A 14,301-nucleotide genomic window follows, 5' to 3' on the forward strand; every position below is an offset into this window, starting at 1 on the left:
CTCTGGCCTGTGTTCCTTCGGCCCAGACTGGGACAGGGACCTCGGAAGACCATTGGAAGGTACCCTCTTAGGGCCCCCTGGAACACAAGGCCAGGCCTCTAGGCTGGGTGAGACCATAGCTCCCGGCTCAGAGTGGGGCCTAGGGGTCCAGGGGCACCAAAGAGACGGCCCTGCTCACCCTCAGCCTGCAAGCCTGTTGAGAACCAGGATGGAGTGGGACCCCCATGCCCACCTGGAGCGGGCAGGCTGGGAGAGCCCACATCCTTCTGCTCTCACCCTGGGAAGGTGGGAGGGGGCAGAACAGACACAGGGGAAAGGGGACTGAGTTCTCTGGAAGTTCAGAAGGGACACGACCCTGCCCTAGAGGGTCTTAAGGGGACACAGCCCTGCTCTGATGGCGTGTGAGGGGCCGTGACCCTGCCCGGGGGTCTGACAAGGTCCTCCTCTGCCTTGGTTCATGGAAGAGGTCTGGCTGTGGGGGTCTGTCGGTGGGGGGGGGGGGGGGGCAGGAGCAGTGGGGCTTGCTGCTCAGCTCCGGCACACAGGCTGGGCTGGGTCCAGCTGCCTGTACCTCATGCCTCCTCAGCCAATTCCAGGAGAATGATCCCCGCCTGAGGCTACCGTGGCCAACTGAAACAAGCCTTGGCTGGGGCGGAAGAGCCTCCTCTCGGGCAGAGGAGGGGACTCCAGAGCCAGGCAGGGGCCTGGACCCTGGCTGGCTCCCGGTGTGTGCTGTGTGATCCCGGGCAAGCTGCCTTCCCTCTCTGAGCCTCAGCTTCTCTTCTGTGGTCAGGCCCCTGTCCAGGTCTCCAGGCCTGTGTGGATTCAGTAGTCCCACTCCTCAGTGGGCCCCCAGGACACAAGGCCAGGATATCCCCGGTGACTGGTTCCCTCCTTCGGTATATCACAGTCCTGCAGGCAGTGGGGGCCAAGAGATGGTGGGTGTGGATTCTGGGCAGCTCCTCCTGTCTGAGGGCTGGGGGAGCGGTGAGGGGAAGGGGGCCAGGGTCTCAGAGGCAAAAGAGGCAAAAGAGGCAGAAGACCAGATTCCAACCTTCCCTTCTGGCCTCAGCTCTCCATCTGTGGGGGGAAGGGAGGCAGCTGCATTAATTATGTGCCTCCTGTTCAGGCCCCCCGGCCCCCAGCAGTCTTTGTGGGGGTAGAGAGGTGAGCTTCCCAGGGAACCGCTGGGGGTGGGGTGGGGAGCTGTGCAGATGAGCAGCCCCCATGGGCTCCTGCTGGCTTTGCTTCCCAATGGGGAGGAGGAGGGGACGAGGCGAGGCTGGGAGGATGGGCTTCCGGGCATGGGAGGGCCGGCCTGGGGCCACCCAGCACCTGTGGCTGCAAACGCTTCAGGTGCTGGCATTTGAGGCCCTTCCCTGCTCCTCCCGCTCCCCACGCTGTGCTGTGCTCTCCTGGCAGCCCAAGGCAGCTGGTCCCTCCTGGGAACCGTCCAACCCCAGCATGTATCAGTCCGGGGACAGCCTTGATGGGAACCACGCTCTGGCCCCGCCCAGAGGCCACACTGGCCAGCTGGGTGCCCCCAACGAGCTCACCATCAGCGATAGAGGGATGTGCTGTGGGGCTGTTATGTGTGTACATATTTGTGTGGGTCTATGTTTATTTGTATTTGTGTGTGCATATTAGTATGTGTCTATTTATTAGTATTTATGTATGTATATTTATAAACGTGTGTGCCTGTTCATATATGTGCCTAGCCATATGTGTCTGCTGTGTCTTAATTGTATTGTCAATTTGTGGTTCTATCTGTATATAAACGATACCTATCTGTGTGTGTGTGTGTGTGTGTCCATTTGCGTGGCTGTATTGTGTGTTTATTTGTATTTGTGTGTATGTCTGTGTATACATGTGTGTCTGTTTGTGTGTGTGTGTCTGTGTGGACCTGTGGTCTGAGAACGCCGCCTGTGGGTGGAATTTGGCCCAGAGACGTGTTTGGTTTGGCCCCTACAATATTTTCAACGTCTTGAGCCAACATTTAAAAATCAGGATATTTCACATAAAAATTCAGCTTTTCAGTTTCTCTTAAAAATTCAGAAGCCCTGGCAGCCTTGGGCCTGTGCTCCCATGAGGCTGCTCTCCTCCAGCGCCACACACGGGTGCCCATCCTCCTGCCCTCCGCACCCTCCCCACTTACCTGCCTACTGGCACCTTGAGGATGACTCAGTTTGTGACCCCAGAGTGTGCGGTCACAACTGAGTGTGAGCCCAGCTGTCAGGGAGCACGTACCTGGACTGAGTCTGCAATGTGGGGCTGTACATGTGAATGCATATGTGTGTGTGAGGTCAGTCTGTGTGAATAGGGTAAGTGTGAAGGCATGAGGCCAATCTGAGTGCACGGGGGACATGCGGGTGTCTGTGTGTGCATGTGGGGGTATATGTGTGTGAATGCACGCACGTGTGTGTGCATGGGGGGGTGTGCGTGGCTGTGTTCGTGGCCATGTGGAGTGTGTGGGCCACTGTGGTCTGGCATGCTCTGCATAGGGGCCTCTTCCGGCCTTTGATGGGGAATTGGATTCCCAGCTTCTGGCTGGGCTGCCTTGTGGGATTTATTTCTGTCTCAGTGCCGACCAGAGGCCTGAGTAATGGGAACATTTAAAGAAAACCAGTAAATACATAGAGAAGGGGCAGGCTGGCCGGGAAACTCTGCCTGGACACCCCTGCCCAGCCCACAGCTGCCAGAGGCCCTGAGGCCAGGCCTGAGCCGGGGAGGGAAGCAGCCTTAGGACCTAGCACGCACATGCACCCCGTTCTGTGGGTTGCTCACTTCTGCCCACCCAGGCCCATCAGGTGAGGGCTGTGCTGCCCGGATGGCCCCTGGGACAAAGACAGGCATCTTGGGAGCTTGGCTTCAAACAAAAGATGCTCAGGACCGGCTCAGAAGATGGCAGAGGATGCCATGTGAGGTCTGGCCCAGGGGCTAAGGGACCCTGACCTTCCTTCCAGGCGAGTCCCTTTCCCAGCCAGACTATACAGGGTCCACATCCCTGGGTATTCTGTACATACGGGCCTCACACAGGTGCAGACCCTTCCCCAGGAGGAATGAGGCTGCCTGAGACCTGACAGGGCTGGTGCTGCCCCTAGAGCTGTGGTGCCTGGTGCCTGGAACCTGAGTAAGGCTGGTGTGGACTGGGGGCCTGGGGTGCTGTTCTCCTAGCGGGCCCCCACAGTTCTGGGCTTCAGGTCGACAGAGCACCACTCTTGGGACCGTCTTGGACATCAGTCACTTAAATGACATATGCCGTGTGGGAAAGGAAGGATTGCTTTCCCTGGTGGCGAGATGTGCATTACACAAGACCCACAGAGCAGCAGGAAAACAGGCTGAGCTGACCCACACTCCCTCTCAGGGGCCCCGGGTTGATGTCTTCTGCTGCCCCCCAGTGGCCATGTGAAGATGGGGAAATAAAGGCTGCCCGGAGACTTGTCCCCACAGTCTCCAGGCTGAGTGGAATAGCGGGGCCCTTGAGGCCCCAGATCTCACCACTTACGATGCCCCACTAATGTCTAGCCAGAGGGCTCTGGGGGAAGCGAGGAATTTCAGGCGGGTCTAAGGGAGGGAGTTTGGCTCCCACCACCAGAGGAAGGTCAACTCCTAGAGGACAGGGTATCATCGGATTCACAGCCATACAATCAGCCCCTGAAATAGTGCCCAGCACCAGGCGGATACTCAGGGAGCAGATCTGAATCCCCAGATCCTATAGGGTGGGCGGCCTTGCAGCAGGTCCTGGACATGGCTCAGAGCCCCGCGGAGAGGATGCCTGGATGAAGGCGAGCAGACATCTCACACTAGAGCCCAGCAGTGTGAACACTAGCAGTGCTGGTGAGCAGCAGTGTGGAACCCCAACAGGGGATTTGGCCGCAAGGCCAGGCCAACTCCACAGAACTAGATTTGCCCAAACTGGGTGCCTTCACACTCTTGACTGCAGCCTGCTGGGCTAGGCAGAATCTTCCCTCGTAACTTGAGGGGTTGTGCCTCTCTCTGACCCCGTCAGCTATTCCTCACTGTGGTATAGGCCCTGTACCAGCCCCCGGGGACCCATCCCTGCAATCCCAGGTCCAACTTCCTCCCAATCCCCTTGCTGCCCTTCCTACCTAGAGGCACCAAGCCTGGGTCTCTGGGCCAGCAGGCCTCATCCCCCTGTCCTCTGCTGGGGAAGGGGTGTTGCAGCTCAGGCCCGATAACCTCTCCAGAGATGACCCAGCGGCCAGATGTCCTCAAGGATTGCAAGCAGGAGGGACATGAAGTGTTGGGAGGGCAGTCAGGGCTGTCCTGGGGAGGTACCTGATGAGCTGGGCAGCAAGGGGCACACCAGAGCTCCCTCCATCCACAGAGGTGGGCACTGCCACCTGTCATTCCCTCAGCCCTGTGATACGGGGGCTGCTGGGGCCCGAGAGCCCCCAACCTGCCCCTCCAACCAAGGCCAAGATTCACTATGACCAAGTCTGTGGATCCAGAAAACTTGTGTCTTATTTTTCAAGTGCTTCTTAAAAAAAAAAATCACACAATTTATTAACATGTGTTACCATTTTCTTTGTTCACCACTAAAGACATCTTAAAACTTTTCGACAGAATATAAATTCAGAGGAAGTTAAAAAGATAGTACACCACAGTCCTGTGTACTGTTCACCCAGTCTCCCCTGATGGCTACATCTTCTGAAGCTATAGCATAATGTCAAAACCAAAACCAGGAATCTGACATTGGCACGTGTATGTACAGTTCCATCCCATTTTACCACGTATATAGATTTGCATAATCACCAGTGCGACCAAGAACTATTCTATCACCACTAGGAACTCTCTCAAGCTACCCTGTCATATACAGCCATGCTTGCCCCTTACCATTCCTAACCCCCTGCACCCACAAATCTGTTCCCTATGTGTAGGATTTTGTCACTTCAAGAATATTATAGATAGGGAATTGTACAGCATGTGATTTTTATATGTATAAGATAGATGCATATATGTATATTTCACTCAGCATTAATGCCCCCGAGATTCATCCAAGCCACTCACTTTTATCAAGTTTGTTGTTCCTTTTTTACTGCTGAGTAGTATTCCATGGTATGGATGCACCAGTTTAACCAGGCACCAGGACATTTTGTGGTTGGTTAATTTGTTTTTTTCATAGAATAAAAACTTACTTAATTTTCCATTCCGTTACTCCCCGAAGTACAGGACCAAGTGAAGTAATGCCTTCATCCACCGCCATAGGTCAGAAATGTATTACCACATATCCTTATTTCACCCATTTTTGTGTAATATTTTAATTCCAAAATGAAGAATGGGGAGTTATACTAAGACCTTGATCTTCATCTGATGACTTGGAAACCTCCATTAAACTGGAGATCTGGGCTGGGTTTTTTTTCGTTGTTGTTTGTTTTTAAGTGACATATCCTGGATGGACAACAAATTCAAATAATCTAGCATTCAATAAGCCAATAATACTTGTGAGATTTGGCTTTTTCCTAGCTTTCGGTGATTATAAATAAAGCTGTTACGAACATTTGTGTGGACAGGCTTTATTTCTCTGGAATAAATGCCCAGGCGGAGCGTGGTTACTGGGTTACACAGAAAGTGTATGTTAGTTTCTTGAGAAACTGCCAAACTGTTTTCCAGAGTAACTGTACCATTTACAGTGCCACCACCAATGTACGAAAGATTCAGCTTCTCTACAGCCTTGTCAGAATTTGGTATCAGCACTCTTTTTGGAACCTTGCTGATGCAGGGCTCGATCGCACAACTCTGGGATCATGACCTGAGTGAAACCAAGAGTGGGACGTTTATTCGGCTGAGCCACCCAGGCACCCCAGCACTCTTTTTTAGTTAAGCTATCCTAACAGGTGTGTGATGATGGCTCATCATGGCCTTCATTTGCATTTTTCCTTAATGGCCAATGATGCTCTCCTGTGCTTATCTGCCATTTATATACCCTCTTCCTTCCTTCTGTTGTGAGAGTTCCTTATATATTCCAGATAGGAGTCCTTTATCAGATATCGGGTCTGCAATTTAGTCTGCAGCTTTTCATTCTCTTAACATTTTTTTTAAAGTTTTTATTTATTTTTGAGAGAGAGAGGGAGAAAGAGAGCACAAGGACAGAGGGGCAGAGAGAGAGGGAGACACAGAATGTGAAGCAGGCTCCGGGCTCTGAGCTGTCAGCTCTGAGCCCGACGCAGGGCTCGACCCCACAATCCATGAGATCATGACCTGACCTGGAGTCAGATGCTTAACCGACTGAGCCACGCAGGCACCCCTTAACAGATTTTGTTGAAATAAAAGCTTTCTGTTTCAGTTAAATCAAATTTCGATTTTCTTTCTTCATGAATGCGCTTCTGGGTCTCGTGTCTAAGAACTCTTCACCGAGCTCTAGGTCCTGAATGTTTTCTCCTAAAAGCTTTTATAGTTTTACATTTTATGTTTACACCTATGATCCACTTTAAGTTTTGGAACCTACGTTTTTAAGAATAACAACTGGGCTTTAGGTTGGGGCTTTCTTCGGCATGTGGGGATCCAATCGCTCCAGCACCATTTGCTGAAGAGTATCTTGCCTCTACTGAGCTCGTTTTGCACCTCTGTTAAAAATTAGTGGGGCATCTGGGTGGCTCAGCCGGTTAAGCATCTGACTTCGGCTCGGGTCATGATCTCACGGTTCCTGGGTTCGAGCCCCATGTGGGGCTCCATGCTGACAGTGCAGAGCCTGCTTGGGATTCTCTCTCTCCCTCTCTTTCTGCCCCTCCCCCGAGCACACATGCTCTCTCAAAATAACTAAACTTAAAAAAAAAAAAAAAAAAGCAAATCAGTCGGCTGTTACTTGTTTGGGGCTACTTGAGTTCCCTACTCTTTCCCACTGTTCTCTGTGCCTATCTTTCCACCAACACCACCATCTTGATTACAGGGTTTTTTTAAGTCAGGAATTCAATATCCTTAGTATAGAGCTATGCAAATTATTTCGTCTTGGGTGAGCTGTGGTAGTTTGTGCTTTTCAAGGAATTGGTCCATTTCAGCAACTTTTCAAATTGATGTGGATATTTACAGTATCCCCTTATTGTCTCTTTGAGGTCTATGGGGTCGGTAGTGACAGCCTTGCTGCCTTCTGAATATTCGTAACTTGTGTCTTTGTCAGTCTTGCTGGAGGTTAGTCAATTATTGATTTTTGCAATGTTTACCAGTTTCTTTGCTTACCACTTCTTCCTGCATCCTGTGGCAGGCACTGCTGGCTGCCTTCCCAGGACTCTTTCTACCCTTCTTCTTTTCTCATGGAACCTCAATTCCAATCACGGTGGCAATGTGCCCAGCTTAAAATACCCTTACTCCCCACATGTCTGCAGTTCGGGCTGGATCGGACATGGTAATGGCTGGTGGATGTGAAGGCGAGCCTGGTGGACTGGGCTTGAAGCCATAGTTTCCTTAGTTGGCTTGCCCCTTGCCCTTCCCCCTCCTGCCCGTAGTTGCAACCCGGTGGTGCAAAGACTCCTAGGGGAGCTAAGGACGGCAGCTGGGGAGACAACAGGGAACCATGTCCCTGGAGCCACCGCATCCCCATGGACTTAACACAAGAACAGCAAAGCCTCCTGGCTGAAGATCCTGTTTGTGAGCGTCCACCAGATGTAGTCCCGATTCTCTCCTGCTCTCCCAGCTCCTACCATGCTTCCTCTCACTACAGAGCGTTCCTTTCGAGTTCTTCCAGCAAAGATCTGTGCAGAGTAAACACTTGGTGTCAGAAGCCCAAAAATGTCTGTCTGGTGCTATGTCCGATAATTAAGCAGATGGACATTTGCTTCCTCAGCACTCAGGAAAATGTTGTCTTGTAGTATCTACCACTGATGAAAACAGAATGCATTCATTCATAGGTTGTTTTATCTTCTGTGTGCTTGTATGATTTTTCTTTTTACCCCCAGTGTTCTAACCCAGACCATTGTAGTGAAATTGCAGACATGGTCATTAAAAAATTGCACTTCAGGGGTGCCTGCGTGGCTCAGGTGGTTGAGCGTTCGACCCTTGATCTCAGCTCAGGTCTTGATCTCAGGGGGAGTTCAAGCCCCTTACTGGGCTCCAAGCTGGGCATGGAGCCTACTTAAAAAAAGAAAAAAATTGGGGTGCCTGGGTGACTCAGTCGGTTAAGCGTCTGACTGATCTTGCAGTTCACGAGTTCAAGCCCCGCGTCCGGCTCTGTGCTGACAGCTCAGAACCTGGAGCCTGCTTCCAATTCTGTGTCTCCCTCTCCCTCTGCCCCTCCTCTGATCACACTCTGTCCCTCTCTCTCTCTCAAAAAATAAACAGTAAAAAAAAAAAAAAGAAAAAAAATTCCATTTCACACTTACCGAGTAATTTGGTTGTGAATTCTGGAGACCTCTCTCCTTACACAAGTATGCATGTGACATACAGAATATATACCAAGAAAGTATATAAAATGAATGGATAGAGAATAAAACGAATTCCTGCCACTCAAGCCAAGTTAAAGAACGTTATCAATACCTCAGAGGGCTCCTTCCCGGAGTGAACTGCAAGCCTAGTGTTGAGAACTGTCACCTTGCTTTTCTGCACCCACTTTACCCTCCGTACGCGTATCCTTAGAGAGTGTATTGTTTCACTGCCTGTTATGTAACACCACAGAAGTGGCTCATACTCCCTTTCTTCTGGGACATGACATCGCATGTGGCTGTAGCTCACTTCATTGCCAGAGTCTTCCGCCGGACGAATCACAGCTTATTACACGTGTGTTTCAATGTGGTGGATGTGTGCACATGCGCTGTGATGAATGACGCTCCTGCAAGTGTCACACCCGTGCCAAGGTCCCCCAGGACACTACTTCTGGAATTGATGCTCACAGCTTGTACACGTGTTCCGCTTCTCCAAAGTGGTCGCACCCTTTGGGCGGCAAGTGACAGCCCCAGTGCTGCAAAGCACATTCACATAGCTAATACCACTTCTGTCCGAATGTCTCCCCGTCTGAGGTTACCCCAGCTACCTTTGTCGGTTCTGGGCTTGATAGAGCTTTTCTAATCCCTTCACTTTCCACCTTTCTTTGAGTTTAGGTTTGGATTTAAGCTTTATTTTTTAAACAGCATCAGACTGAGTTTAAAAAAAAATAAGGTGGTTTAGTACACTGATGTATTTTGGATTAATTTACTTGTCCCACTTTTCTCTCTTTGCCTTCTTTTGGGTAGTTTTTTTTTTTTGTTTTGTTTTGTTTTTTTACAACTGCTTTGGAAGTGGTACACTCTTTTTCTATTGTTAGGGTCACCGCAGAAATGTCAGCCTGCCTGTGTAGCAGAGTCTGAGTCTTTTGTCTCTTCACCCGTGAGCTTCGTAGAGAGCTGTAATTCCAATCAAGAGTATGTACCTACCACTGCTGTTACATGTTCTCGTAGCCCTTGTCTTACTTTCATTCCATGGAACATTCTCATTTTATAACCTATTTAGAGTTCCACCTTCTCTTTGTTCCTACTTCTAGCTCAGATTTTCCATCTGGGATCCAGTCTCATTTCAATCTGAAGACATCCTGTAGAACTTTTTTTTTTTTAAGAATGCTTATTTATTTCATTTTTAGTTTTTTTTTTTTTAACATTTATTCATTTTTGAGAGAGAGAGAGCATGAGCAGGGGAGAGGCAGAGAGAGTGGGGCACCCAGAATCAGAAGCAGGCTCCAGGCTCTGAGATGTCAGCATAAAGCCCAACATGGGGCTCAAACTCACAGACCACAAAATCATGACCTGAGCTGAAGTTGGACAATTAACTGCCTGAGCTGCCCAGGCACCCCTATTTAATTTTTTAACAACAGCTTGGATATAATATACACCTCATACAATTTGCCCATTGATAGTGTATAATTCAATGGCTGTTAGCGTATTTCCAGATGTGTGCAACCACCATAATCCACTGTAGAATATTTTCATTACCCCCAAAATCAATTTTTTTTTTCATGAGGGTCTGCTGGTAATAGATGCTCTGGGCTTGCTTGTCTGAAACTATCTTGTACTTGTAAGATATTTTCTCTGGGTATAGAATTTTAAGTTGACAATTTCTTTTCGTCCAGTTAACACTGATACCAGAAGGTATCTCCCCAGTTAACACTGGTTGTGATTGAGACATCTGCTGTCTTGCTCATTAAAAGGGAATAAATCTTTTCTAATTTTAACATCATTTCTGCTCTTTTCATTCTGCCAACTTATTGCACTGTGCCTGGGTATGCAGTGGTTTTAAAATACATCCACAAATCCTTAGACCTCCCTTCCAGAGGTGGAACTAATTCTCCTTTGAGTGTGGTCTGGATGTAGTGACTTGCTCCTCACAATATCATGTGGCAGCACATCACTTCCAAGACCAGGTCATAAAAGGCTCTAAAGCTTCCACTTGCCTCTGTCTTGGCTCGCTCATTCTGGGGAAAACCAGTTGCCACAGGACGCAAACACGCAGGCAAGCCTGCCAGAGAGATCCATGTGGCAAGGACTTGTGCACACGGCATGCTTCCATGAGCCTTCCTGGGAGTGGAAGCCATCACGGAAGCCTCACCCCCCAGCCTCGGCCAAACTTTTGGGTGGCTACAGCTCTGGGGGATGTCTTGACTGCAACCTCAAAGAGACCCCAAGCTGGAACTACCCAGGTGAGCTACTCCTGCATTCGAAACCATCCAGTAGTAAAGGTTTGTTTCAAGCCACTGGGTTTTGATTGTAATTTGTATACAGTGATGGAGGATTGATCCAAGAAAACATTTTAAGTAAACGTACCTACTGAGCTTTAACACACATACAAAAAGCATACAGATCATATGTGTGTGGTTCAACGAATAGTCATAAAGTGAATATACCTAATTAATCACCATCCACATCAAGAGATGGGACATCTCAGTGTTGGTTTCTTTTTTCTGCCCTGCTTGAGATTTGCTGGCCTCACTGAATCTGTGGATTGGTGATTTTGAAAAGTTCAATCATTTAAAAAAAGTGTTTCCTCCACCCCATTTTTGTCTTTTTTTCCTCTCCTGGGACTCCGATCACACATCATGTCGGCTCTTCCTACTCTGTCCTCCATCTCTCTTAGCTTCTTGTTTTAGGTTTTATCAATCTGTTTATCCTGCTACATTCTGGAGGACCTCTTCAGGCCTAGCTTCCTGTACATGAACCGCTTCTTTAGTTCTAACTCACAGATGCAGGGCTTTTAACTGCTATAATAATTTTTATTTCCAGAACATTTGGTTTTTGGCAAATAGGTTCCTATTTTCAAGCCTGTCTTTTAATTCTTGCATCGTTTTTAAACATTTAAATCGTCTACCTGGTCATTCTAATGTATGAATCCTTTGCAAGTCTGATTCTACCATATCCTTGCCCATGTCCTTTGCTCCTTGTGCCTTGTTGCCTAGTAGATTTGGTGGGTGACCTTTTCCAGAAGCTGCTCACTTTTCCTGAACTTTATCAACAGGCGTTCGTTAAGGACTGCAATGAATCAAGGTTCATTCAGGTAGGATTTGCATTTCTATCAAGCATCTGAGACCACCACAATCTGGAGCCATTTATATTCTTGGCTGGAGGTTTCTCATGAGCAAACCCACACGAGGGCCAGCTCAGTTCTCAAGGGAGACCTTTTTCCAGTTCAGTCAGTGGCAAGGTTCAGTTTTCCTTTGGGATGCCAAGACAACAGATTTATTATTCGTTCAGAGGGAGTGCCCTTGGGGGCCCCAGCTTTCTGGAGGGCTCTCCTACCAGGCCCCTCATTATGCATAGGCATTGCGTTATCTTAGCCCCAGGCACCGAGGACCCCAAAAACCAAGACTGGTTTCACTTGGTTTGTTACATATCTTCAAGGCAAAGGTCAGGCTCCAGCATTCTGCTGCTTCTCTTACCTTCTTGCTTGAGTGTTCTTGACTTTCTTGCCAGATCAATGATGCATTTAAAAAGTATTTGTTGTAATGACTTATTTACCTAGTGTTTTTAGCTGTTTGCAAAGGGAGGATCAGTTCAGGCAACTATTCTACTGTGATGCCAGAAACCGACGTGGTCAGCCATTCCTTCTTCAAGTACCTTCTGTCTCCAGGTTTCTTTTCTCCATCTCCTGTCCACTAAAGGCCATCAAGCAGTACGTCAAGGTCCTCAACCGCCCTCTCTCTCTTCTTTCTCTCTTCTTTTTCTCTCTCTGCCACCTTTTGGAGCTTCAGCTTTCCCTTCCTATTTATCAATTCCTTCTTTGTTATTATTTAGTTCCTCCAGTGAGTTGCTGAGTGTGTGTGTGTGTGTGTGTGTGTGTGTGTGTGTACGCACTGCTTATTTTCATAAACATTCTTTGTTTCCAAGATTTCTAAACAGATCTCCCTCATGCCTAATCCCTGTTCCTGAGACATGGGGCTCAGTCCCTCTTTTATCTCTGTGGTAATAAAACAAACACTCATTTTAAAAGCCTGTTAGGATGTAACTGTTTCAGCTTCCTTGGGTGTAAATTCTTCCACATGTTGGGATGGTAGCCATTCTTCAAGGTGTTGGATGTTCTCACACATTTTGTAATGTGAGTCTAAGTGCCCATCGTGTGTGATGGTTTTTGTTCTCTCTCTCTCTGCCTGGCAGTCTTCTATAGGCATAGAGAGCTGTAAATGCAGAAGGAAACTTCTCATCAGCACTCGGGGCTCTTGTTCTGTGGGGCTGGCCACACTCTAGTCCTAGTGGGAAGCTAGCCGCCAGTCACCACGTGTGAGTCTCACACTGTCACGGACGAGCACCCCACTTCCTACAGCAGTCCTGGGCCGGGGACACCTTCTTATCCTTTATTCCCAGGAAGGGAAGCCCAGCTCCAGACGCTGCTATGCAGAAGGAGTGTGGCTTTAGACCTGACACCTGTGGGCATGTCTAACCCCCACTGGTGTGGGAACCAGAGTGCTGGGTTGCCCACTGCTCAGCCAGCCACCTGCCACTTTAGCCCTATCATCCCTGCAAGTTTCTGCTCCCTTTCTGCACAAATTACCTTCCTCAGGTAATTGCATACTTTTAGCTGAAAGCATTTACTTTTTTGTAGGAGCATGCCGGTCTCTGTATGCACACACTCACTCCACCACTATGACCTGGGGTCCTCGGCACTGTCTGCCAGAGCCAGGCCAATGTGTTCCTCCGACTGAGCACAGAGGGGACGACACCCTGGAATGACACAGGGCGGGGGTGGGAGGCTCAAGGGGAAACCCTGAAGGAGACTCAAGAGTGTAATCATTCTGGTCATGAAATTCTAGCTGGCCACAGGTACTTGGACTCGGGAGTTGTGGCCAGCCAGTCACTCTGGAGAGTCAGCTCCAGAGAAGGGTCACGGTCCTAATGCCAGGACCCTGGGGACCCAGGGTCCATGACCACACTCAAAACCAAAGCTATGATACCCTAGTCTATATGAGCCACCCTCCCCAATACAGGGGCCCTGTCCCAGAGAAGCCACAGTCTAGCTCTGACTGTGTTGTGGGGAGAAGGGCTGCTTGGGGTTGTGCAGGGTGAGAGAGAACAGCACCAGGGGCCTGGAATCTGGAGCGGCCCAGAATGGAGCCTTGCCAGGCACAGTGCACCCTCTCCACACCCCCAGCCTCTCTCACACTGTGAGGGGGTCCACAGAGGACCAGGGTGGGAGCCCCTCCACGCTGTCCCACAGACTGCTGTGAGGCCCAGGCCCGCAAGGCTTCTCTCAGACTCGGTCTCTGTCACCTGTGGGTTTTGACACGACTACCTTCTGGACTCAGAAGGTCAGGCCTGGGCCTTTTGCACCCCTCCAGCCTCAACATGCTCAGCCCAACACAGCACTTACTCATACTAAGCTTCACCTCTGCTTTGCCCTGGGGCCCAAACCCACAGCGCCCCAAGGACTCAGAAAATATTGACAGGTTTCTGGCGCACATACAGGTCTGCTTGTTTCTATTTCTAGAGATAAAAGAAAGTTCAAAATACACACATATGTACAGACACAGCAAGCCCACAGGGTTGCTGTCAGCTCTGCCCCTGTCGGGGTGACGGGGACCACTTAGGAGACAAGGAGCTGACCTCACCCCACGGCGGGGGTTTCAGGCTGACGGGGCGGTTTGGCTCTGGAGGTAACAGCAAGCCCAGCCCCACCCTTGCCCGAGACCACCCACCCACAGGACAGGCCTGACAGGGGCAAGGGGACATGGCGTGCCTCAGTCAGAGTCACAGGCCTCTTGCTCGGTGGTGGCGTCCACTGCAGAGGCCAGGCTGTCCTCTTGGCCTTTCAGCCTCTCACCTGGATGAGGGACAGACAGAGGAGTGGGGAGGGGCCCTGTGCTTGGGCCACCACCCAGAGGGCAGGGATCCCGCC

At 49.8% G+C, this 14,301-nt stretch overlaps 1 protein-coding gene across 2 annotated transcripts in view; it reads right to left on the reverse strand.

Annotated features, from left to right (window-relative positions):
- Window positions 1-13,853: 13,853 nt before the first annotated feature.
- CCDC12 (coiled-coil domain containing 12) overlaps window positions 13,854-14,301 on the reverse strand; it is a 53,670-nt gene continuing 53,222 nt past the window's right edge. For both annotated transcript variants that reach the window (XM_042929127.1, XM_042929128.1), the window contains exon 7: window positions 13,854-14,226. In XM_042929127.1, coding sequence (XP_042785061.1) covers window positions 14,144-14,226 — 83 coding nt within the window. In that variant the 3' untranslated portion in view covers window positions 13,854-14,143. The remainder of the gene's footprint in view (window positions 14,227-14,301) is intronic.

Source organism: Panthera leo, chromosome A2 (genome assembly GCF_018350215.1).
Source record: "Panthera leo isolate Ple1 chromosome A2, P.leo_Ple1_pat1.1, whole genome shotgun sequence".
Classification (NCBI taxonomy): Eukaryota; Metazoa; Chordata; class Mammalia; order Carnivora; family Felidae; genus Panthera; species Panthera leo.